This window comes from Coloeus monedula (genome assembly GCF_965178545.1).
Source record: "Coloeus monedula genome assembly, chromosome: W".
Lineage (NCBI taxonomy): Eukaryota > Metazoa > Chordata > Aves > Passeriformes > Corvidae > Coloeus > Coloeus monedula.
In genome coordinates, this window is record NC_138821.1 from 4,520,744 (window position 1) to 4,546,690 (window position 25,947).

Genomic DNA, 25,947 nt, shown 5'->3' on the forward strand with positions numbered 1-25,947 from the left:
TGGCCAATGCTCTGTGGGGTTGGCTGGAAAGGTGGAAGAAGGCAAAACTGGCAGTGCAGAGGAAAACCAATCTGGGCTGCTGAGGTGTGGAAAGGCATTGCCACTCGGGTAGAAAAGCTATCTGTGAAGGTCCGTCATGTAGATGCTCACGTCCCCAAGAGTCAGGCTAACGAAGAACATCGTAACAACAAACAGGTAGATCAGGCTGCAAAAATAGCGGTGTCCCAGATAGACTTGGATTGGCAACATAAAGGAGAGCTGTTCCTAGCTCGATGGGCCCATGATGCCTCAGGCCATCAGGGCAGAGATGCCACCTATAAGTGGGCACGAGATCGAGGGGTGGATCTAACCATGGACAGTATCTCCCAGGTGATCCATGACTGTGAGACATGCGCTGCGATCAAGCAGGCCAAGCGGGTGAAGCCCCTGTGGTATGGTGGGCGATGGTCCAAATACAAGTATGGGGAGGCCTGGCAGATTGATTACATCACACTGCCTCAAACCCGCCAAGGCAAGCGCTATGTGCTCACAATGGTAGAAGCCACCACTGGATGGCTGGAGACACCCTGTGCCTCATGCTACTGCCCGTAACACCATCCTGGGCCTTGAAAAGCAAGTCCTTTGGAGGCATGGTACCCCTGAGAGAATCGAGTCTGACAATGGGACTCATTTCAAGAACAGCCTTATTAACATCTGGGCTAGAGAACATGGCATTGAGTGGGTGTACCACATCCCTTACCATGCACCAGCAGCTGGGAAGGTTGAGCGGTATAATGGACTGCTTAAAACCACCTTGAAGGCACTGGGTGGGGGGACTTTCAAAAACTGGGAGGTGCATTTAGCAAGAGCCACCTGGTTAGTTAACACCTGAGGTCCCGCCAGCCAAGCAGGCCCTGCCCAATCCGAACCCCTACAAACAACAGACGGGGATAAGGTTCCAGTGGTGCATGTGAGAGTTATGCTTGGAAAAACTGTTTGGGTTAAGTCTGCCTTGAGCAAAGTCAGACCCATCCGTGGGGTTGTTTTTCCTCAGGGACCAGGTTGCACCTGGTGGGTGATGCAAAGGGATGGAGAGACCCGATGCATACCTCAAGGGGACCTTGTTTTAGTGTGAACTACCCATGGCTCTATACCTGTATCAGTATCAGCATGTATATATGTATATAATCCGGGTGATGAATGTCTTTATATGGTTAATAGGGTTAAGTTTCATGTAACATGTTAGTATGGGAAAAAATTCGGGGTGGATAATGTTAGGGTTTTAAGAGTTCTAGTTTTTTTTCTGTTAACGGAATTTTCCCCCATACTGTTACTAAGATAGAAATCGCTCTGTACTTCAGGAAAGACAAAGAGCTACCCACTGGCGGTGGGGTGCGCCTGGCTATTCTTTTGTTTCACCTGGGTGTGGAGTCAGTCGTTCTCTGCGTTCGAGAGAGAGAGGAGTCTGCTTGCTTCGGCTACTTTTCTTTCTGCTGGAAACAACACCAGGATCCAAAAGCTGCCTTCCCTGCCCCGCTGGAGGCCGGGCTGTGGCCGCCCTGCCCCGCCGCTGCTTCGAGCCTTTCGCTACGTTGTAGCTGTGCTCGCCCTGCCTCCCCTGACCTCTGGGGGGTTCCCCGCTTGGATACATAACGTCTGCCACCCGGGATTTGTGTTCGTCCCTGCCATTCCAGCCCGCTGTTCCCAAGGGTCCGGCCAGGGGTTTGTGAAGCCTTTGTTCCATCCTTCCCCGGGACCCCAGACCACCCGTGCCACGTGCTCCCCAAGCTCGCTCCGGAGCGCTCCCTGCAGCCGCGGGGAAAACATCGCACCTGCCCTGCTCACCGGGAGCCGCCAGCGCCCCTGCCGGCTGCAAGCAGAACTGCACCCAAGGGGAAAAAGGCCCAACAGCCGAGAAGGCTAGGACTGGGTTTGTGATTGTTTTGCTGTTACTGCCATAGTTATTGTTGTTTGTTTGACTGGTTATACACATATAGCTATATAATAGTAAAGAACTGTTATTCCTATTTCCCACATCCTTGCCTAAAAGCTCTCTATTTCAAAATTATAATAACTCGGAGGGAAAGGGGTTACATCTGCCATTCCAAGGGAGGCTTCTGCCTTCCTTAGCAGACACCTGTCTTTCAAAACCAAGACACTATGCTAGACAATATATGGAGGCAGAACTTTCAGACTAATATCAAACTTCTGACACAGAGCTAAGCATACAGAATATTAAATATATGCATTTGCATGCAACATTACCAATTTGTGGTTGCAAGTTACATTTTACATTGCTACACTGTGTGGAAACTTAGCTCTTTCGCTTCTTTTTTTCCCCTCCAATGTATGCTACAGTTCTTACAAGTTTGATCATCACTTAAATCCAGCTCTCTTTTTCTATCTTTATTTCTCAGCTGGCTTAATCACTTTACACTTTGCTTCATTTTATTACTGGCCTTGTAGATGATGAAAGTCTGCAGAAAGAATACCAAGAAACCACTATCAGTTTTGATTACTTTCAGAAGGATTTCAAAATTTCACAAATAAAAATTCCATATAACACTTTGAAATTAATAGCAGAGCAACAATATTTTATTATAAATTGTTCATACTAATGATTTTAAAAGGTCTTCAGTCTGTTTTAAATATAGATGCAATTAATGAAATGTGTCTGGGCAGAAAGATAAAAGTAACTCGTGGACCCCTTTCTGGAAAGAAATTATACAAGCTAAGGCAATTGTTTAAATGTTATATAGAAGAATATAAAATCCTCAAAAAATGTGTTTGATGCTGGAATGGGGGTGAGGAAGGAATTCCTACTAACTCATGTGAACAGTGGTCAAAGCTGCCCTTTGCAACAACAAGCCTAATTAAGAGCCATCAGGGAAGTTAAGCTACCATATTTACATTCAGTCACAAAAATAATGTTAACATTTCCAGTTTAAACGAACAATTAATGTTAACTATCTTCTGTTGCATTTTCAGATAATAGAAAATGTTAATGTGATTTAAAACTAGGAAGCAAAATATAAGTGAGCCTCTGAAAAAAGAGGTGCATTAAGCTAAAGGCACTCCAAATACTAGCAGTTATGTGCATGTTTTCTAAGAATGATTGGCTGCATTGGCCATCTGTAAACAGTTAAGTGCCAAATTTACAGTCTCAGTAGGTCAGCGCACTTTATTTTTCTGTTTGTAGAAGCTTCCTGAAGATTCTTCCAATTGTTCCAGTTTGGCCAAATTTAGAAATATATCCTCTGAGAGAAGGCACAACCACCCCTTCCCCCCCCAGGTTCGGGAAAAAAATAAATTTTCCTCAAAGGAAAGTGAAGGAGATAAAACTATTTATTTACCAAACACACAGGGAAGGGAAAATAAGGCTAAATAATAAAATGTTTCGCTGTGGAGGAAAAACCTGGGAAAGCGTTAGAGTCCTCCCTTTGGTCTCCTCGGAGCTGGGGCTTGGGCCAGGGCCAGGCCCTCTGTGCCCGATGGAAAGTCCTCCCGATGTGCTCTGAGGTTGAAAGCAGTCCAGTAGAAAAGGGAGAAAATCCGGAATTCCAGAGAAGGAAAAGCAAAATCCAACTCTCAGTCTCTCTCCGGAGAACAAGAAACTGAAAACAACTGGCCAAAAGCTGACTGGAAAGCAGCAAGCTGGGTGCTTCCTTGCTCCCCTGCCGCAGCTGGGGGGGGGAAAAAAGTCGCTATCTCTACTTGACCTTGAACAAGCTGCAAACTGCTTTGAAAAGGTTTTGCTCAGTTTTTTCCTTCCCCCTCTCAGGCTCAGTTTAGAGGCATAGAAAAGCACAAAAATTAATTTCTGGGCATAAGCAGCGATATGGGATACACATCATAAGGTCACCCCAAGACACCAATACAGAGGTAGGCCAGAAGTATTTCTGTGCAGGATGTGTTTGCTCACAAGAGAGAACTGTTACATTTTCTGAGATGTAACATTACTATATATTTTAAATACAAACAAATTATTTTCTTCAACATAAATACTTATAATATCATGCCTTTAATAAGCCCACTTTAATACAATTATCATCATGCTACCTATAACACCCCCCTCTCAGTTACAGTTCAGCACAGAAAAAGCAGCACCATAGACAAATGAGGATACTTGATTGGAAGTCTAGAACGTTTAGTAATCTCCCAATCCAATAAAAGGCCTAAACCTCACTGAAGTTTTTTCATGCCAGCAGTCCCAGATGAAGCTAACAGGATCACTCGTGCTGAAAGTAAGGCCTGTGCCAAAATACATTGCTAGACCAGGACTTTTCATTTACTGTTCTCAAAACACTCAGCAAACATTTATCTTCCCAAGAAACTGGGCCATATTTGGCCATTAAGTATAAAGCAGAAGTCCTCATTAGCCATTTAGAAATTAATGACATGAGATGTTCCCTCATGGATATCTTTTAAAGCTCCAAAACTGCTTTATTGGGGAGTAACGTTAGCCACAAAAAATTTAAGTGAACTGTTGGAGAAACAGTGAATTGATTTCTGAGTTCAGATCAGAACCTCGGCATATTTTAAAGCATGTGACTGTAGAGAAATGGCTGAGTGAACAGGGACATGTGTACATGCACAATCCAAGCTATATTAGTGAACTGTCCTTGACTAGAGAAAAGAGAAGAGCAATGCTGATGTGGCAAGGCGACAGGATGTTGGGGAGGGTGATGCTGACCGTAGAAAGAGAAAGACTTATGTTAGTCGCGTGCATATTAATCTGTAACCAATCACTTGCTATTAAAGGCCGCGTGAACAGTAGCTGTAACCCAATAGTATGGAGCTTGCTTATGCGTGCTTGGAGAATTAGGGTATAACTATGTGACTGACAATAGAATACACGGAATTCCATCATATCTCTATGAGAAGCGTGGTTCATCCCGGCAGATCTCTGGCTATTTCTGGCGCCCGACCAGGGACCGTTCCTCAGAGGAAGATACGCTCGCTGATCACCGAAAGAAGGGTGACGACAACGAGCGACAGAGATACTGCAGGCGGAGAGTGTCGACCGCGAGTCAAAGGACGTCGGTCAGGCCGGTAAGAAGGGTCGCTACCTTCCCTCCATCATACCCTGCTAGCATGGATTTAGAGTTCACGGCAGCACAGAAATTGCTCCTCAGTATCCTCGCTAAGCGAGGGGAGGAAGTCAAGGAAAAGGATCTAAATAAGCTCATTTTATGGGCGCGGGAGCATGGACATTTGCGGGTGCCCCCTCTCCTCTTTGATGCAGCCGAGTGGAGGGAAGTAGGGGATCACCTGTGGGACTGTACTATCCAGGGAAAAGGGAAAGAAATGACAAACTTAGGGCCCACCTGGAGAACTGTTATAAATACCTTGAAAAATATGCAAGCTGAATCGAAAGTAGCTGCGGCTGCGGTGGAGGCGATTGCAACACCGGCTGGGGCTGTCGCTCCTGCCCGAACTACGCAGCGCGGGGGGCTGAGTGGACTGTTTAAAAGCCCGAGCACGATAAAAGGGCAGAAAGCAGAGAAACACTTTGTCAGTGAGCTCCTGCGGGAGCAGGAGAAAGAGCTCTTGCAATCAGAGCCAAAAGAAGAAGTTACCACCACCGTGCCTCAGAGCAAACTGGAGGCAAATGCGGAAGTTACAGTCGACCAGTCAATGGGCGGAGCAACGGGCGGTCCTTCTTGTCAACCGCGCCTCTACCCTGCTTGCCCGCCCCCTCCACCTCCGCTGCCAGCAGAGATTCATCCCGAACCACAGACTGTTTCTCTGCCACAGACTGTTTCTCTGCCGGAGCCACAGACTGTTCCTCTGCCAGATGATGACATACCAATGACAGAGGCGACAAATGAGCTACCTGCTCATCCCCCAGGATCTTGCGTGAACCCACAAGCCTTGGAAAGATGGTTCATCAAGTAGAAGAGGCAATGCATCAAATGAAACAACATTTTGATTGTACTCTGTCTTCTATGGAAGAAAAGCTCAATCGGAAGCAGGAGCCACAACAGAGTCCCACTGAGTCCTGAAAGGGTGTGGCCCAGACGGCCCTGCAACTACAGGAATGGGCTCAAGTCGAGCCCTCCGCTCCACCTCCCGACTTTGAGCCAGGACGTGGCATGTACAGCAGATGTTCCCAACCTTTGGGAAGTGAACCTTCGCTTGGTGGCTGACGACCTCACATTTGGACGACCACTCGGAGTCTGGGAACAGTTACCGAGTGTGCATGCTAATCGCCGCAGAAATTGTTTATGCTGTTATAATAGCTTGTGCTTGTGCTTGCGCTTGCGCTTGCGCTTATGCTGTGGGGGCTGTGGGGAAGAGCTTACTAGGGGAAGTTGGAATGTAGATGAGCGAGGTAGTTTATGCCAAGAATGTTATCAAGTGCCTGAGACAAGAAGTTTTAGGCAGCGTGTGCCCATCGTGCTCGGAATTCCACCACAACAGATTAGAGTTAGCTCATTTAGGGATCCACACAAGTTTTTACTAAGCTTAGAAGTGTGGGCAGGAAAAGAAGCCATCAGACATCTGCAAGTGAGTAAAAAGACCACTGTAACCCAGGCATGGTGCCCTACATGTGGCTCCTCCTCTCAAGTACTTTCACCCTGAGTAAAGCTATGATAACTTCAGTGTCAGAGAGAGAAACGTGTGGGTAACATGGGCTCACTAGGCAAACCAGACGGACTTCTGTCTGGCCATGGGGTCAGCAGCAGATCCATTTCACACATGTCTAATTGGCCTGCCATGGATCTCACTCGAGGACACGTTTCAAAAATGGGTGACAGATATAGAGAAAATCAATGAGGAGGTGGGGCAACAAATGCAAAACAAAAGAAACCAGGGCGAGTGCTTAGGTTGTTGGTCTAGTTATCAGCACTCCTTGCAGCAAACCCGTATTATTGCCAATTTAACAAAAAAATGCAACCTTGCCTCTTCAAGAGCTACAGCTTTATGGGTCCCTTTTTCCCAGTACGCTTGTTAATGTAACACCATGGACCAACTGTTCCAATGTGGTGCCTCCAATGCAATATGCCAATGGGTCTGGGGTTTTCTTCTTTGGAGATCCTTGGGAGTACTATCAGGCACGACAGGGCATGGCCTCCTTTCCATGGAAACAGAACATATCAGGACACTCCATTGGAGGCTGGAACGTGCCAGCCACGTTGGGAGAAGCTGAGTCTATTGACACAACCGGAGGAAAGGTTTTACCTCCTGGAGTGTTTTTGATATGCGGAGATAGAGCCTGGAATGGGATTCCACATAGTCCAATTGGGGGTCCTTGATACCTGGGAAAGCTAACTATGTTTGCCCCTTCTATACGAGCGTGGAAAAACATTATGGCATCAGAAAGTTGGAGAAATAGGATGCGAAATAGATACCAGCGTAGTGTTTCCACATTTGATAAAGATTGTAATGATAAGGTAAACATTATGAGTTTGAGTGCGTTTATACCATTGGCTATTTTTAACCCAGGGGGTACTGCAGCTCATGGCTATAACAATCTGAAAAAGTTGGCCTGTTGGTCAGAAAAGGAATTTAATAGGACTTCCCATATATTAAATGAGCTTTTAACTGATGTAGATAGCATTAGGCATGCTGTACTACAAAATCAAGCCACGATTGATTTTTTATTGCTAGCTCACAGACATGGTTGCAAAGAGTTTGAAGGTATGTGTTGTATGAACATGTCAGACCATTCCCAGAGTATCCATCGACAGCTCTCAGAACTGCAGGATGCTTTTCAAAAGATACAGATCCATACAGACAGCTTCTCTGAGTGGCTGTCCTCGCTCGGTCTGACAGGGTGGTTAGGAAACCTGGTTCAAGAAGGATTACACCTGCTAGCTACACTAGTAATTGTGGCAATAATAATTTGTTGTGTTTTTGGGTGCATACGGAAAGCTTTAGAGAAAGTTGTTCATTGGGCTTGGCTTGTGCAAGAAGAAAAAGGGGGAATTGTAGAGAAATGGCTGAGTGAACAGGGACATGTGTACATGCACAATCCAAGCTATATTAGTGAACTGTCCTTGACTAAGGAAAAAGGAGAAGAGCAATGCTGATGTGGCAAGCCAACAGGATGTTGGGGAGGGGGATGCTGACCGTAGAAAGAGAAAGACATGTTAGTTAGTCGCGTGCATATTAATCTGTAACCAATCGCTTGCTATTAAAGGCCACATGAACAGTAGCTGTAACCCAATAGTATGGAGCTTGCTTATGCGTGCTTGGAGAATTAGGGTATACCTATGGGACTGACAATAGAATAAATGGAGTTCCATCATATCTCTATGAGAAGCGTGGTTCATCCCAGCAGATCTCTGGCTATTTGTGACTGTATTGGAAGAGAAGATCATTACTGCAGTGAATAATTGCTTGCTACTGCAGAATTAAAAATAAAAGTTAATGCAGTTCTCTCTTACCTTGCAGCCAGTCTCGAAAGTAGTGCAACCACATTTTGGGAAGCTGCTTATCCTCTTCCAACAAAATGTATGTCACATTACTGAAACTTTTGTGAAGTTCATAAAGTAAGTGCTGGACATAGGGACTGGGATAATCTGCTTTCTGTGTCACTATATAAATGTTGTAAAATGAGAAATACTTGAACTGTGCTGCAATAAAGTCATATTCCTGGGTTTCTCGTGGTACAATGTCTGTGAGATTCAGTCCATCTCTTGCCCGGGTAGTTCCATATAGGCTGAGCCCAAGTAAACCCAGAAAAAGGAAAATAACCACAATCTGCAACAGAAAATGGAAATGTCTTTGGTTTTATGTTCCTAAAGAAATTAATAACTCATAATAGCACACAGAACCAGGTTCAAAATTTATGCCCATTACTATACTTTTAAGCTTTTATATATTTATGCACACATACACAAACTACAAGGGCAAACTAATTTGTGTTTTAGTGAACAGGAAATTTATACAGTGATGAAGTTAAAAAGTAGATTTAGTTTCACTGTTCATGAGCTTAGGTTACCAAAAGTCACCAAAACTCTTATTAACAACTTACATTTGAAAAATGTCATTATAGCACTACCAAGATAAAACTTTTAAAGTGTGAAATTAAGTGTAAAAATATTAAGAATTGTAATCCCAAATTAATTCCATTAATTGCTGATATTTACTACTGTTGTCAGGATAATTTTCCTACTGGGCAAGGCAGAAGTCTTTTTTTGAAAAACAGGTAAATAGTTTTCTGATTACCTTAGCTTTTGGTTTTAGCAGGAATGGAGCATAATGCTTTTCTGAAAAAGATGAGAGTGTCCATTTCATACAGGGTGGCTCAAGGCAATGCATACTGGAGTCTGAGAACTGGGAAAGCAAATCTCTTGTTGAGTTTGTGCTTTCTGGGCTCTGGCAGCTGATATTATCTTGTGTCACTGTCACTGGCTGCACAGATATTGCTGAGCAAGGCTCTGCTGTGGCGTAGTACACTTGTGCATGAGGATCATATTCTGTGTGTAACTGCGCTGTAGACTGCATTGTAATCTGAGTTTCATGTACAAAACTGTGACGGCTGTATGGGGATGTACTGTAGTAAGTATTATCACTATTTTCCACATATGCTTGAGGCTCAATCTGAATCACTCTAGTGGCACACGGACTGCAAGAGAAGAGAAAAACATTGTTCACATTTTGATAGGTATTTATTTTAATCAGGCTAGATAGGATAATCTGCTTCCATCAAAGACTGCTTTCACTACAGTTAAATTGTTTATGTTAATTAAGCATAATGTTTTTATGAGGATTTCCTTCTGCACTTTTAGAAAATATTTCCTAGACATGGTTTAAAGTGTGGGCCTCTGAGCCTGTTTCTCCATGTTTTTTGTGTCCAAGAAAGAAGGAACCAGCATGTCTGAAAACATTGGCATCCACTTACATCACTCTATTAATTACACATACTAATCAGATCAATAACCAGGTAGTTGCACACAGTCTGAAAGCATGATATATGTGTGTGAATTACATCTACATGACCATGCTGAGAATTAAACTATTTAAGAGATCAAAATGTAAATGCATGACATGCTGAGTTCTTCTTTTGAGAGCTATTAAAGTAACTCTAAAATAATATTTGGACCTTCTGAATAAGATCTCAGACTTTTGTGAGGCAGGTTGAAACCACCTGCCATACACTGTGTATTTTAAAATTGATGTAAACATATATGAGGATTAATTGCCAGAAAGGACAGGCGACATGAAGAGACAAAATTACAGAAGCATTTTTGGAAGAATTTATTGTAGTCGATACCTAGTTTATTAAAGTCATAAGCAAGCTTCCTTCTGTAAATAAAAGCAAATTGCTGATAGAAAACAGTATCAGAGATTTTTCACCAAGTGGAAAAATCCTACAAAAAGGAAGAAAATGTTGCCTACATAAACGAACAAGCTCTTATTAACTGAATTTCTTCATATGTACATGGGCTCAAATTTTCATTCTCATTTAGTGCAACTTTAGATGTAGGAATAAATGGAAGGCCTAACAGCCCTGTACTTCTGAGAATCGGGGCTCCAAAATGCAAGCACATTAGACCATCCAGTGAAACTGTGGCTGAATCAGAAACAGGGAGTCCTGGCTTCTGATCAACTCCCTGTTCTAATGACTACCTCAAAAGCAAATTTAGGAAAGCACTTTCTCTCTCTGACATCAAAGTTAAAAAGGTCAGACTGTGTCTGCTCCTACATGGGTGCGAAAGGCTAAGAGGACACAAAGGGGTTTCTCTACATACTGATTATGACATGCGTGTGAGAGTACATGTATAGAAATGCAGATTATCTTCTTCATTGCAGGCAAAAGTAAAAACTAATGTAGAAAATATGCTTTATCTCTAAGTGGTGGTTCCACTGATGACAGTAGCTTCCTCCTAGCCTACCCATGACCTCAGAGCTGGATGTACATTAGGTAAGAGTGTGCATGCTACCATTCCAAATTACTATTGGAGCCATAACAGAAAGATTATCAATCATTATCTTGCAATGGTACTGATCATTCTGAATTCTTCATAGTGCTATGAAGAAGTAGGGAGAAGAAGAAAAGTAATTTTATAGTTTTATAATTTTTACATTATTTTTATGTATTTAAGTTTCATGGGACAAAAAGCAAAACAATTAGCACAGTGATTAAGTAAGGCTTCGGAGTACCCTAAGTTATTTACAGTCTTCCGTAAGAGACTGGAATTACATCTTCCAAGGTTTACCAATACCAGCAGTACCCCATAAAATTCAAAAAATACAGATATTACTAAAGCATGGCTCTTTTACATGCTTCCAGAAAGTTGTCCTCCAATGACTAAAATGGATGTAGGTATGAATAAAGGAAAAAGGATGTGCATGAGTGTAGCAATGTAATTCAGCAATAAACCATGGCAATAACATACTGACCCTGCTGCTGTCTCACTGCAATGAAGAACTCCCACTCCTGACAAGGGATAGTAGCACTGATTGGTAAACACAAAAAGGATGCACTTCATATACTGTAATTCTATCACACATTCTCACCTTGTAAAACAGCAGAATATATCCAGTCTCCTGTCTTCCCGACGATAAAGGTCCATGCTCAGGATAGCAGGAAAAATCAGCAAAACCATAGCAAAGTTGAATACCACCACAACTGCTGCCTAGAGATCAATCACAAGAGAAGTGAAGTAATTACTAAGCTTAATTTAGGGCAATGGCTTTATAAAGCATAAAAACGCCTTTTAATTTTCACCCATCCACCCATTTTTCATGTTTAGTCATCAGACACTTTCAAGCTTCTCCCTGAGGGAACTGGGAGGTATATTTTACATTACAGTTTCATTATGGTAAGCCTACTGTAGTTCATTAATTTTATTTTAATAATTTTTTTCCTATAATTTTAATATCTCTATATCTAGAGATGTGGTGGCACCAACATTTTTAAAGTGGAAAAAACTGAGTCATCAATATATTACATTTTTATGTGAGATTCTGCCCTATTTAGTGTCTCAGTACAAAAAGATGAAAGCAAAAGCAAATCTGGAACTAGGACTGAAGTTCTCACATTTAAGGGATCTGAAGTAATTTTAAGTACCAAAATAACATCAAAGCACATTGTTAAAATCAGTAATTATTTAAATCAATAATGAAATAAAGGTTTAATTAAATTTTAATGAAACTGCTCTATTTAGTAAAATACTATGCATTTGATGTACTTAAAGTCTAGCAAAAAAAAAAAAAAAGTGATTATCTGTTGAACTGTCCTGCTTGTAATTAACTTGATTTAATGAGCCAGTCTACCAAAATGAGTCTTATATTGGAACAAGAATAGTCAATTTGCAAAGTGATCATTATTTAAAGAAAAACAACCTCTCCTTCAAACCATAGCCCTTTCTTACACAGAGATTCCCAGAGAATCTCTATAAACATATGTGGTGCAGCATCTATCATTATTCTTAATGGTATTTATTTGCAATAAAACATAGCTAAGATCACTAGCCTTACAAGGGTAAAACTTGGGCACAGATGGGTTTGGAAAATAGCAGTAGAACAGTAGAGATAAGGAAAAGTCATTGAGGGTTGTTTTCCGCCCAAAAAATGGAAAAAAATAGTAGAGCCATCATGAAGAGAAAGAAAAGAAAAAGAAACCCTTATATTTTACTCATTATATAATCAGTAGGCATCTCTATATTAGCCCAGTTTTAGGATGAAGAAAGCATATAAATTATCAAGTGCCTCCACCTCCAAACTTCTGAAGTAAACAATGCTTGGGTTCAAACACTCAAAAAAAAGGACTAAAATTTGATTACACAAATGAAATGCCTGACCTGATGTAAATGAGCCCTCCTTTTTCCAACACAGATCAATGGCTGCTTTTGATGTTGAAAATCAGCCCTTAAAATTGGCAACTCAAAAGATGACACATCCAAAGTTCATCTTTTAAAAATGCTCAACTTATGTGACCCTAAATAATGCAATTTTGCATTTTTCTGTCTTATTTGTGAAAATCTGTGGTGGGTTGACCCTGGCTGGATGCTAGGCACCCACCAAAGCTGCTCTATCACTCCCCTCCTCGACTGGACAGGGAAGAGAAAATATAACAAAAGGCTCCTGGGTTGAGATAAGGACAGAGAGAGATGACTCACTGATTACCACAATGGGCAAAACAGACTTGACTTGGGGAAATTATTTTATCACTGATCAAATCAGAGTATGATAATGAGAAATAAAACCAAATCTTTAAACACCTTCCCCCCACATCCCTCCTTTCTTCCTGAGCTTTATTCCTGAATCCTCTACCTCCTCTGGCCTCGGCAGCAAAAGGGGACAGGGAATGGGGGTTGTGTCCAGCTCATCACACCTTGTCTGCCACTCCTTCCTCCTCAGGGGGAAGACTTCTCACACTCTTCCCCTGCTCCAGCATGGGGTCCCTTCCCATGTGAGACAGTTCACCACAAACTTCTCCAATGTGAGTCCTTCCCATGGGCTACAGTTCTTCACATACAGCTCCAGTGTAGGTCCCTTCCACAGGGTCACATGTTCTGCCAGCAAATCTGCTCCAGCGTGGGCTCCTCTCTCCATGGGTCCACAGGTCCTGCCAGGAGCCTGCTCCAGTGTGGGCTTCCCACAGGGTCACAGCCTCCTTCAGGCATCCACCTGCTCCAGTGTGGAGTCCTCCATAGGCTGCAAGTGGATCTCTGCTCCACTGTTAACCTTCCTGGGCTGCAGGGGCACAGCTGCCTCACCATGGTCTTCACCACAGGTTGCAGGGGGATCTCAGCTCTGGTGCCTGGAGCACCTCCTCCTCCTTCTCCACTGACCTTGGTGTCTGCAGAACTGTTTCTCTCACATATATTCTCACTCGTCTATTTTCTGGCTGCAGTTGCTCCTGTGCATTAACTTTTCCCCTTTTTAAATATGTTATCACAGAGATATTACCACCATCATTGATTGGCCCAGGCTTGGGCAGTGGCAGTTCTGTCCTGGAGCCAGGTGTCATTGGGTCTATCAGACATAGGGGAAGCTTCCAGCAGCTTCTCAAAGAAGCCAGCCGTGTAGCCTCCCTGCTACCAAAACCTTGCCACGCAAACACAATACAAAATCATAGTAACCTACTGAATGATTTTTAGGGTTTTGAAGCTGTAAAGTAAAATTAAAAACTAGTTCTTGCTTTTACTTTTCTGAGAATGACACAATCAGTTATATATGTAAACATTTTATAGTTATTTCAATCATAAATATATATATATAGTACACAAAAATGGTTTTTACTGATGTTTCACTTTTGTTGTCTCCAGCCTGCTTAAAGTAAGATTTGGTACTGGTGATTGGCTGAAGACATAACTACTGAAATTATAGAATTACAGAATTGTTAAGTTTGTAAAAGACCTTTAAGATGATCAAGTCCAATCATCAGCCTAGCACCACCACCATGTTCACCATTAAAGCATGTCCTCAAATAAAGTTTATCTATTGTTTAAAGCCTAAGTAGCATTTAATCATTACTTTAATCTTTGAGAGAAAAGATCCCATGACCATTTCATGATTTATGAACACTGACACAGAAAGTTATGTAAGGTCATAGACAAGACTTTAAGTGATTTCCTTCTGATCCTCTCTAGAATAGACTGAATCTCTCAGGAAAACAAACAGCTGCTGTTTTTGCAAAATGTGGAATATGTAAAATTGTTTTTTAAGAAAGGATGTTCTTTGATGTTTGATCTTTGTATACTTTTGTCTTAGTTTAAGAAAATTATACAGGGTGGAGACTAAAATGAGTTACCTCCCTTATTAGTTTTAACAAGTCCCCTTTCACCAATAAGGAGAGATGAATGCGAGAAGATATAAGTGAAAAAACAACAGTTTACTAAAAAGAAAAACAGCAACAACCAAGATAACAGCAATAACCACTAGATACAAAGGTACTGTAGTCTCCCTGAGAACAAAGAAAAACAAGATGGTGGATAAGCCCCTCCTCCCAAGATGGCGGCCACCATAGCATCCAGAGTGGACCAGAGGATAAAGACAAGATGACAGAGAAGCCTCTGGTTCCACCTTCCCCCAGGGAAAAAATGGGAAGGCAGGGGAGCAGGGGATTATGATAGGGGGTGCTGGTGTTGCCTGGGGCATCTCCAGACTTGCGGTGTCAGTTTTCCTGCTCCTTCTCTGCGACAGCAGTGGTGTGTGTGTGAGGTCAGTGCTGCCACTTTGCTGCCTCTTCCCACCACCTGCTGGACTCGATGTCGGCACCACTGTCTCAGGTCACTGCTCCATTGCGGGGCAGAAGGGGGATAAATGTTCTCATTGGGCACTGAAGAACAGTGGCCCCAACCCCACCGGTCCCAGCTGCAGTTCCAGAGTTGTCATTTCAATGCCATGCCTTGTCCTGCAGAAGCATACTGGAAGACTCAGAAATGGGAAAGGACTCGCAGGTCATGCAGTGCCATTATCTGCTTGTTATAAACATATATTATAATATTGGCTTCTCGCAAAGTATAAAGGAAGATATTATATAATGTTAGAAATGCTTTTTGCTGTGTGGATGTAGTTTTCTCTCGTTTTAGCAAGAATGTTAGCAAGTGTGAGCAAGTAAGATAACCTCCAAGCGAACAGAGGATGAGGCCCGAAAAGCTGCTTATCAACACTTTGTCCAGGGAACAAAAGGGCCCAAAGGCTACTCTGCCCGGAGAACGGGCGGCCAGGAGAGTCCAAGAGCCGTTATCACCACTCTGCCCGGAGAGACGAAGAGGCCCAAAGCTGCAATCAGCCCTGACTGTCTGGAGAATTAAGAGATCCACCCTACCATCGACTCTTACCTAGCGAGCCCAACCCCAAGAATCAAAAGAAATAAAACCTCAAGGCAGAAGAATACACATGCTCTAAAAAGGCGGAACCATGGAGTGGCCATGCAGAACAGCTCCTGGAAAAGTTTGAATATGAATAGAGAACAGACAGTAAAAATGGTATAAAAAGGACTCACCTCGAGCATCAGGTGTGCTCTTGGCAGAGTGCCAAGGCACCTGGCTGTTACCTCTTTGCTTTATTTTATGTGTCTCTTATTGTCTTTATATTAAACCCTTTAAATTCTCACAGGAGAGTGAACCTCGTTTTTCACAATTGGGGGCCTTGCCCGGGATCTACACCTTGCCTCTGAAAAGCGTGGGAGGATTCAAAAAGTGAGGGTAAGGCGCCTCCCGCCCACGTTGGCAGGGTCCTTGCTTAGCATCCTCTGGCGCGGTTTGGTGGCAGCAGGGCAACACCCGGAGGACAAGAAAGACACAAAAATAAAGCAAATGAAAGAGAGCGCTCTCGACAAAAATCCCACAGACACTGGAAAAGAAACAGGACTGGTAAGTATTGTCCAAATAAAAAGGGGGTGGTTACGGGAGATGACTGTGTGTGAATGAGATGCGGACTGGTTACCCCCAGATCTGCGAAGCGAGTGTGGTAGTCTCTGAGTGCTGCGGTTCCGTCTTGTTCAGCGAGGAGACGAAGCGAGAGATAAGAGGAGTGAAAGAATCTCTCGGGGTGACTGGGACGGGGTCCCAGGGAAGGGGTTGCAAAGTGGGAGCTACGCCCCCCCATATGCTGGGTTGAGGAAAACTCCAAGAGCACTCAGGGTCTAAAAGTACCCCAAGAGAAGTTGGCGTTGGATGCTAGCAGTGCTGGGTTGAGGGAAATCCAAGAACACCCAGAATCCTAAGGATTATATCATACCCATGGGTGGATACTAACAAGTGACTTGAAAAAGGTACCTTATTATTCTGTTGTGAGTAAGAATGAGTGAGTGAACAAATATTAAAAAAAAGAGTGAATGTGTGAATGAAAGACTGTGTAATTAGAATTTAACTTTGTATTTGGGGAAAGTGGGCTATAATAATTTTTTTTGGTTTTTGTACTGTGAAAGGGTGGGTAGTATTTTACAGCAGTGAAGATTAGTGTTTTAAAGGAATGAATTAGTATTTCAAAGGGGGGGGGGGGGATAAATTGGTATTTTGAGTAAGTTGGAATAGAGAACTCCTGGAAAAATGGGACAACTACCTAGTAAATTAAGTTCAAATTATAAAAGGGTGACAGAGGATATACCCCAAGACAGTCCCCTTGGGGTCAAACTCGCGAACTGGGAAACTGATCCTTCTACAAAAGGAAAAGATAAAGTAAAAATGATTCAATTCTGCATGAAAGAGTGGGTAAAAAAGGAAATCAGATCTGATCATGTGTACTGGCCAAAATATGGGTCTGATAAGGCATGGATTTGCTAGGCTCTAAATGTATTTGTAAATTCAAAAGAGCCATCTCACCCTAAGGAGGGAGAATATGCTTCTTGCTGGACAGGAATTACAAAACCTCTGGGAACCAAAGTCTTTAAAATATCAGAAACCCCAGAGGAGAAGCAAACAGAAGAGAAAAAAGGCTGGAACCCTTTAGAGGTATTGCCTCCACCGCCAGTACCAAAGGCTGCCCCCCTCCCCCCCGGCTCCAGGGTTTCCTCCGCCGCCAGTACCAGAGGCTGCCCCCCTCCCCCCGGCTCCGGGGTTTCCCCCACCAGCCATCCCTCCATCCGCACCAGGCGCCTTTCCCCCGGCAGCCCTCCCGCCCCAATGGAGCTGGGGGGGAGCCCTGCCCCTGCCCACGCCAGGGATCCCACCCTTCCACTATATCTCTGGAATCCCAGCACCCTCAATTGATTCAAGGGAAACATCACACGTCCCGGCTTCAGCCCCCACCTCTCCTGCCTTGAGAAACCCGGCTTTAGTGCCGGTCCCCGCCTCCTGCGCTCCAGAATATTTGGCTTCATTGCCATACCCCACCCCCACCCTCTGCACCTCAGAATATTCGGCTTCAGCGCCAGACTCTGAATCTGCCTCTCCTCCCCAGGGGAGTTCGGTGCTTTCTTCTCAAATAAACCCTCTTCTTAACGAAGGAGCACCATACCAGAATACAAGAGGTGCCATTAAGGCTCAGAGGCAGCCCAACAATCCCTCCATTGCTAAACAAACAGAGGGAAGCCGAGAAATTCATTTATTTCCATTAAGAGAAGTACCTATGGGAGGAGAGGGAACCGGCTTTGTGAATGCTCCTCTAACCTCTACAGAGGTTAGGAATTTCAAAAAGGAAATTAAAGGATTATTAGAAGACCCCATAGGTACAGCTGAACAGTTGGACCAGTTCTTAGGTCCCAACATTTTCACTTGGGAAGAAATGCAATCAATAATGAAAATAATATTCTCCCAAGAAGAAAGAGAAATGATTAGAATTGCTGGAATAAAAATTTGGGAAAGAGAAAATCAACAAGGTCCACCCGGGGATCAGAAAATTCCCATTACACCTCCTAACTGGAACCAAAATGATGAAGCTGGGAGGGGACATATGAATGATTATCATAATTTGATAATCAAGAGAATAAAAGAGGGGGCACCCCGAGGACAAAATGTCAGAAAGGCCTTTGAGGGGCAGCAAGGGAAGGAAGAAATCCCGACTGAGTGGCTGGAGAGGCTCCGAAAGAATATGAAACAATATTCTGGGATAGACCCGGAGTCCCTAGCAGGGCAAGCCCTGCTAAGAGTTAACTTTGTCGCTCATGCCTGGCCAGATATTAGGAAACAATTGGAAAAAATAGAAGATTGGTACGAGAAACCATTACAAGACCTAGTAAGGGAAGCTCAAAAGATATAAGTCCGGAGGGATGAAGAAAAAGCCAAAGTGGAAGCAAAGATCATGTTAGCCACTATGCGAGAGAGTACCTTCCAAAAAAATCTAAACCAAAAGCCCTCAGGTAACACTCCTAAACATTCAGGGTTCAGAAATGGTGGAAGGGAGAAAAATAAAACCTCAGCACAGCCAAGATTCCAAGAACAACCCAGGGATGCCTGTTTCTATTGCAAGGAAGAAGGGCATTTTAAAAGAGAATGCCCCCACCTGAGGAGGGATCTGAAAATATTTCAAGAGACACACAGAAGAAAAATAGGGAAGTCATGGGCTGTTGGGGTCTCCTCCTCCTGCCGTGTAGCCCTGGGAAAGGGGCCCTGGCGGGGACACACGGGGTTTCCCTGCCCCTGGTCAGCCTCGTTCCCCATTGGTTGGTTCGTGTTTCCCTGCGCGGGCAAGGACGCTCGGATCCCGTGACTGGGACAGTTCCTGGGCACAGCCCCGGCCATGCGGCTGGAGAAATAAACATCTCTCTGAAACATCTACCAAGAATCTGTCCATATATATTTCCTTTCCATGGGACTCCTGATTCGATATATGCGTGTTACAGTAATCCCCACTGTAACAAATGGTGGAGAAATTTTGAGCAGAACGATCCCCGATCCCTAAGCGACTGATTTGTGTGAGTAAACCCTAGAAACTTTGGATTCCTCTTCTTGTTTTTGTTTTGCTGTTCCATATCTAAACTATGGAGGAACCGTGGGAAGACTCTTGGCTTTCAGAGCCGCATATGGACATTTATCTTAAACTTGAAAAGATTCTTGAAAAACGATTTGTAAATTTCAGCTTGATTCAAGCTCAAAAAGAACTGAAACACTTCTTGGCATGGCTGTTTAAGAACTTTTTCTGTGTTTCTTGGGATTTAATCCTTACCAAGGACTTTTGGAACACCGCTTGGACCCAGTTAATTTTTGAGTGAAAATACATGCCGATGGAGGAATATTTTCGTGAATATTACTTAATTACTGAGACAGTTCTGCAATGTCAGCTGTGTCTTGGCGAAGGGAAGCCTGGCGCAGGGACCGTGTGACCCAAGCCACGTGGACCGAGCGGTCTGCGAGCAGCAGCGAGGCAGTTCTCGCGCGCGGGCGGAGCAGCGCGAGCTGCAGTGTCGGTGGCGGAGCGAGGCGCAGCGGGAGCGGCGGGACTCGGCAGTGCCCGCCCGGCCCCGCGCAGCGCGCGGTGGAGTGAGCCCTGTGAATGCCCGACCAAGAGGGGCGGCGTGCGGGCGGCGGCTGGCGGCGGTGGCGGTGGAGCGGAGCCGCGCCCAGCCGAAATGCACACTGGAGCAGGGCGCGGGGGGGTCATCGCTTGGGGGCCCGGCCGAGACGTGGGTACAGTGCCTGGCAGCGGCAGCGAAGCTGCCACCAGAGGAGGCGATGCACGGAGAACTGAGCAGCCCGGCCCGGCCCGCGCAGGCCCGAACGCGACCCCGGGAAGAGCGCGCAGGCACCAGCAGCTCCGGCAGCCCCAGCAGCTCCGACAATTCCAACACGGGAGCGACCGAAAGAGAGAGCAAAGACGCAGCGAGACAGAAAACAGCAGCCACTCGGAAAATGGAAAAGATCATAGTAGCTAAGATCTTAGGGATAGTAAAATGGTATAATGTTAAGCAAAATTATGGTTTTATAACAAGGTGTGACAACCAGCAAGACATATTCGTGCATAGAACTGCTATTAAAAAGAATAACCCTGAAAAATGCATCCCAAGCTTGGGAGATGGAGAGGTGGTAGAATTCAAAATTATATTAGGTAGAAAAGGGTTACAAGCATCGCAGGTCACTGGGCCTGATGATGTTCCTGTAAAAGGCAGTATATATGCTAAAAATTGTAGTCATGTTAGACAATATCTCCATTGTAAACTCCCCCTACAGTCTCCCTTTCCTAATCCCACCTTTCCCTTTTACCCTATGTCCTATTACCTCCAGTGTATTCCCAATCCGTTTTTTCATCCATGGTTTCCCTCACAAAACCATGCTTTTGCCAATTGTTTCCCCAAAAATCCCTTTCCAATGCCGAGTGGGGGATGAAAAGGGGGAGGGAAGAAATTAAACCCTCTCCTGCCTCAGTTTCCCCACAAAGCATGCTCAGAGAGTTCTGTCTCCCTTCTGTCAGCCCTAAGATGTTCCAGAGAATCTGTTTGTACATTTAAAGACTCAGGAGGGTGGCTTGTTTTGTTTTGAAACTGTTCTTGTTATGTTTATCCAGTTGTTTTCATTCTCCTTTTATTAAAATAAAACGGGTGAGGTGTTGGGGTCTCCTCCCCCTGCCGTGTAGCCCTGGGAGAGGGGCCCTGGCGGGGACACACGGGGTTTCCTAGCCCCTGGTCAGCCTCGTTCCCCATTGGTTGGTTCGTGTTTCCCTGCGCGGGCAAGGACCCTCGGATCCCGTGACTGGGACAGGTCCTGGGCAGAGCCCCGGCCATGCGGCTGGAGAAATAAACATCTCTGAAACATCTAGCAAGAATCTCTCCATATATATTTCTTTTCCACGGGCCTCCTGGTTTGATATATGCGTGTTACAGTAATCCCCACTGTAACAATGGGCTCTACTTTTTGGGGGATAAATACCATCTGGAGCCTTTGATAACTTTAAAAGTAGGCCCCCAAGAGGAAGTATTAGAATTTATAGTTGACAATGAGGCAGAAAGGACTTGTGTGATGAATATTCCAAATGGGTGTGATGTAAGTAATGATATGGTAAAAGTAACGGGAGCAAAGGGGGAAGGATTTAAGGTCCCTGTCATTAAAGATGTGGTTATTGAAGGGGAAACAAAAATAAGGATAGGGGATGTTTTGTTAGTTCCTGGGGCTGGCAGCAATTTATTGGGAAGGGATTTACAAATCCAACTGGGGATTGGAATCATACCAAAAGAAGGGAGAATGACGGCCAAAGTGTTAAAACTTAGCCAAAAGATGAAAGAAAAATTAACAGAGAGGTTTGGGCTGGGGAAGGGAATAGGGGTGGACTAGATATTGACCCCATAAGGGTCACAACTGAAAAAGAAGAATGTCCCATTCGTGTATGTCAGTACCCTATATCTTTAGAAGGGAGAAAAGGCTTAAAACCAGTAATAGAAGAATCAATAAAGGATGGGACACTAGAACCTTGTAAATCCCCTCATAATACCCCTATTCTCCCAGTAAAGAAATCTGATGGAAATTATAGATTAGTGCAAGATTTAAGAGAAGTAAACAAAAGAACATGGGCCTGCTACCCTATGGTTCCTAATTCCTACACTCTTTTAAGCAAAATTCCACCTCAACATCAGTGGTTTAGTGTGGTGGATCTTAAAGATGCCTTTTGGGCCTGCCCACTGGCAGAGGAATGCCGAAATATTTTTGCCTTTGAATGGGAAGATCCAAACACAGGGAAAAAGAACCAATTGAGGTGGACTAAACTGCCACAGGGGTATTGTGAGGCCCCAAATTTATTTGGGCAAGCCTTGGGAGAAATATTACAAACCTTCCCCACTCCCCCAGGAATACAAATTATCCAATATGTAGATGATCTTCTAATATCAGGAGAAGATGAAATTAAAGGAGCTACTATAAAGCTTCTAAATTTTCTTGGGGAAAAGGGACTAAAGGCATCAAAAAGGAAATTACAGTTTGTGGAATCAGAAGCAAAATATCTCGGCCACCTGATAAGCAAAGGTAGCCAAAAACTAAGTCCTGAAAGAATTACAGGGATTTTATCCCTCCCTCTTCCCTCTTCAAAAAAGGAGGTTAGGAGACTGCTGGGGCTACTGAGATATTGCAGACTATGGATTGAAGGATATACACAAGCAGTAAAATTTTTATATGAAAAATTAACAGGGGGAGACAATATACAATGGACCAAAGATGATGATAATAAATTAGAAAAATTGAAGTTGAAACTAGCCTCGGTACCAGCCCTAAGCTTACCCTCACTAGAAAAACCCTTTCATTTATATGTGAATGCAGAAAATGGAGTAGCTCATGGTGTATTAGTCCAGGAATGGGGAGGGGTGAGAAGACCAATAGCTTATTTATCTAAACTATTGGACCCAGTAAGCTGTGGCTGGCCAGTATGCATTCAAGCCATAGCAGCTACTGATATTTTGGTGGAGGAGAGCCATAAGCTCACCTTTGGAAGTAAACTGATTGTATATACACCCCATGCGGTCCGAAATGTGCTAAATCAAAAAGCTGAAAAATGGTTAACAGACTCCAGGATATTAAAATATGAAGCAATTCTGATTGACAGTAATGATCTAACTATAGCAACAAGCAAAAGCCTCAATCCGGCCCAATTCCTCTATGGAGAACCAAAAGATGACCTGGCACACGATTGCTTGGAAATTATTCAATACCAAACAAAAGTTCGGGAAGATCTAGGAGAACAAGCCCTCTTAGAAGGGGAAAGAATATATGTGGATGGTTCATCCAGATGCTTGCAAGGAAAAAGAATGTCAGGATATGCCTTAGTCGATGGGATAAATATGCAGACCATCGAAAAAGGAAAACTACCTTCAAATTGGTCGGCGCAATCTTGTGAATTATACACTCTAAAGAGAGCACTGGAGCATTTAGCACACTGTATTGGGTTGACCCTGAGTTGATGGACAGTCTTTAAGACCAATTACGCTTCTCACAATTTACATATTTAAACCGCACAGAAAGGCGGGACTTCCCCTTTTGGTCGGAGCTCGCTTGCTGGGAGGTGGGGGCAGCTCGGAGCCTCCCGGCCCCGCCGGGCCGGGGCCACTGCCCCTTTCCCCCTCTCCCAACGCTGTGGCACGGACCCTGGGTGGCTGGGGGGGACTGCCTCAGAGCCACAGGCAGCTCAAACCAGCCATGGACTGCTCACAGCTAAACCCATCCAGCGCGGCTTCTGGGGACCGGCGGGTCCCTCTCCTCTCCATGCGGAGCCGGCGGAGTCAACGGGAGCCGGCAGAGCCTCCTGTCTGCAGCCAGCACACTTCGTGCTGAACTGAAGAAGACACCACGCAGCCAGCAGCACAGAGGGAGCGAGGCTTTCCCCACCGTAAAGCCCGAATAAGAACACCCTTCAACGTGGCGGCGTCAGAGTCAGAGAGAAAGAGAAGTGAGTCACGTGGGACGGAGCTGGAAATGGCGGCGGGAGAAAAGAGGGCGGGGCCGCGATTCTGGCGGGCAGCTTAAAAGAAACCTTCTTGCATGCCGTGGTAAGAAACTGTAATACCACAAACTGTTTGTCTCTTTAATCCATTTGAAGAACATGGGGGGATGGAGTATCTTCGTGTGCCTGTGAAGATTGTGAAGAATGCCGATGTCAGGCTTTATAGTAGTAAGAGGCTGTTAGAGACTTGTGGCAAAGAAGAGCCTTTGTGTGCAGGCCAAAAGAACTTATCCTTAAAAAGATGAATAACCCCATGTGATGGCCCATGTTTTGCAGTGTGAAGGAACTGTGAGATTTTTTATGGGAGAGATGTTCTACACACAGTAGATTGATTTTGTTTCCGGGCGGATCTGCTGTTGGTGGCAGTTTGGGAACCACGTGCAACTGAAGGAAAAACCCTTTTTTCCCTTAAGCATAAGAGAGAGACTTTTCAAGAACTGGAACACTGACTAACATCCCATGTTCTGTTATCCCTTGTGTGAGCTAGGTAAAAGGAGAGAAGTGCTGGCTGGAGGGGGGGGGGGGGATTTGCTTTAATTTTGTTTTGTTATTGTCTCTTTACTTTTAATTCTATTAGTAATAAAACTCTTTCATTGTACTGCAACTGTTTAAGGTTTGTGCCTGCTTTGCTTTTCTCCTAATTCTTATCTCACAGAAGGAAAATAAGTAAGTAATGAATATTTTGAACCAAAACCACTACATTTAATTGGTGTTTTCTGCCCAGTTTCGAACTCAACCCGCTACACACACAAAAAGGGGACCATCTATACTGATTCAAAGTATGCCTTTGGGGTAATACATACCTTTGGAAAGATCTGGGAAGAAAGGGGTTTACTAAATTCAAAGGGGAAGGAACTGATACATGAAGGCTTGATTTCAGAAGTTTTAGAGGCATTAAAATTGCCTGAAGAAATAGCCATAGTGCATATCAAAGGACACCAAAAAGGGCTGACTCCAGAAATAAGAGGGAATAATCTAGCAGACCAAGAAGCCAAAGATGCAGCAGAAAATGGGACTAAACGAATTATGTTAATCCTGACCCCAGAAAGAGGAGAATTGGAAATCCCCAAATTTAGTAAAGAAGAAGAAAAGGAATTATTTAAGATAGGGGGAGAACAAGATCAATCTGGAAAATGGAGACTCCCTGATGGGAGACAGTTACTTAATAAGCCACTCACCAAGAGAATATCAGAAGATATGCATCGAAAAACTCATTGGGGTACTCAAGCTTTGTGTGATCATTTTCTGAGAAATTATGGGTGTATTGGAATCTTTGGGGTAGCAAAACAAATAACTAGGAACTGTATAACTTGCCAAAGAGTGAATAGGAAAATAATGAGAAAAACAACATTAGGAGGCCGTGAGTTAGCTCTGCGACCATTCCAAAGTATCCAAGTAGATTTCACTGAACTTCCTCAAGTACAAAGATGGAAGTTCCTATTAGTAATAGTAGACTATCTAACTCATTGGGTAGAAGCAGTTCCTGCTACTAGAGCTACAGCTAACATAGTATGCAAAACCCTTCTGGAACAAATTATTCCCAGATATGGAATGGTTAATAAAATAGACTCAGATAGAGGAACACATTTTACATCCAAAGTCTTACAACAAATAACTCAAGCCTTGGGGGTAAAATGGGAATTACATACCCCCAGGCACCCACAAAGTTCAGGCCAAGTAGAAAGAATGAACCAGACTTTGAAAAAAACTTTAACAAAATTAATGATTGAAACTCAAATGTTGTGGGTAAAGTGCTTACCTTTGGCTCTGTTGAGAGTCCGAACACAGCCCAGGTCAGACCTGGGAGTATCTCCTTATGAGATGATGTTCGGATTACCCTTCCTTACCACTCAACATGAAACAGCCACTTATGAAGTAGGAGAAGTAAGTGTCAGAAAATATGTCACCACAATTGCCAGAACACTTGAAAATTTGAGGCTGAAAGGAATGATCCCTCAAACCACAACCTTGGAGTTCAAGATTCATAATATCCACCCAGGGGAATGGGTACTAGTAAAAACATGGAAAGAACAATCTTTGACTCCACAATGGGAGGGTCCTTTTCAGGTACTGCTGACGACTGAGGCCGCAATCCGGACCAAGGAACGAGGGTGGATCCATGCCAGCAGAATCAAAGGACCTGTAAAAGAATCTGAAGAGTGGACTGTAATATCCAAACCAGGTGATACCAAATTGATTCTTAAA

General features: G+C 43.9%; 1 protein-coding gene across 1 annotated transcript in view; it reads right to left on the minus strand.

Moving 5' to 3' along the window:
• The window catches only part of LOC309584583 (protein patched homolog 1-like), a 253,048-nt gene that overhangs the window by 84,406 nt on the left and 142,695 nt on the right, over positions 1–25,947 (minus strand). Inside the window, exons 13-15 of the mRNA XM_082300678.1 lie at positions 11,452–11,570; positions 9,157–9,556; positions 8,373–8,688 (exon numbers count right to left, since the gene is read on the minus strand). Of these exons, the coding sequence (XP_082156804.1) occupies positions 8,373–8,688; positions 9,157–9,556; positions 11,452–11,570 (835 nt within the window). The remainder of the gene's footprint in view (positions 1–8,372; positions 8,689–9,156; positions 9,557–11,451; positions 11,571–25,947) is intronic.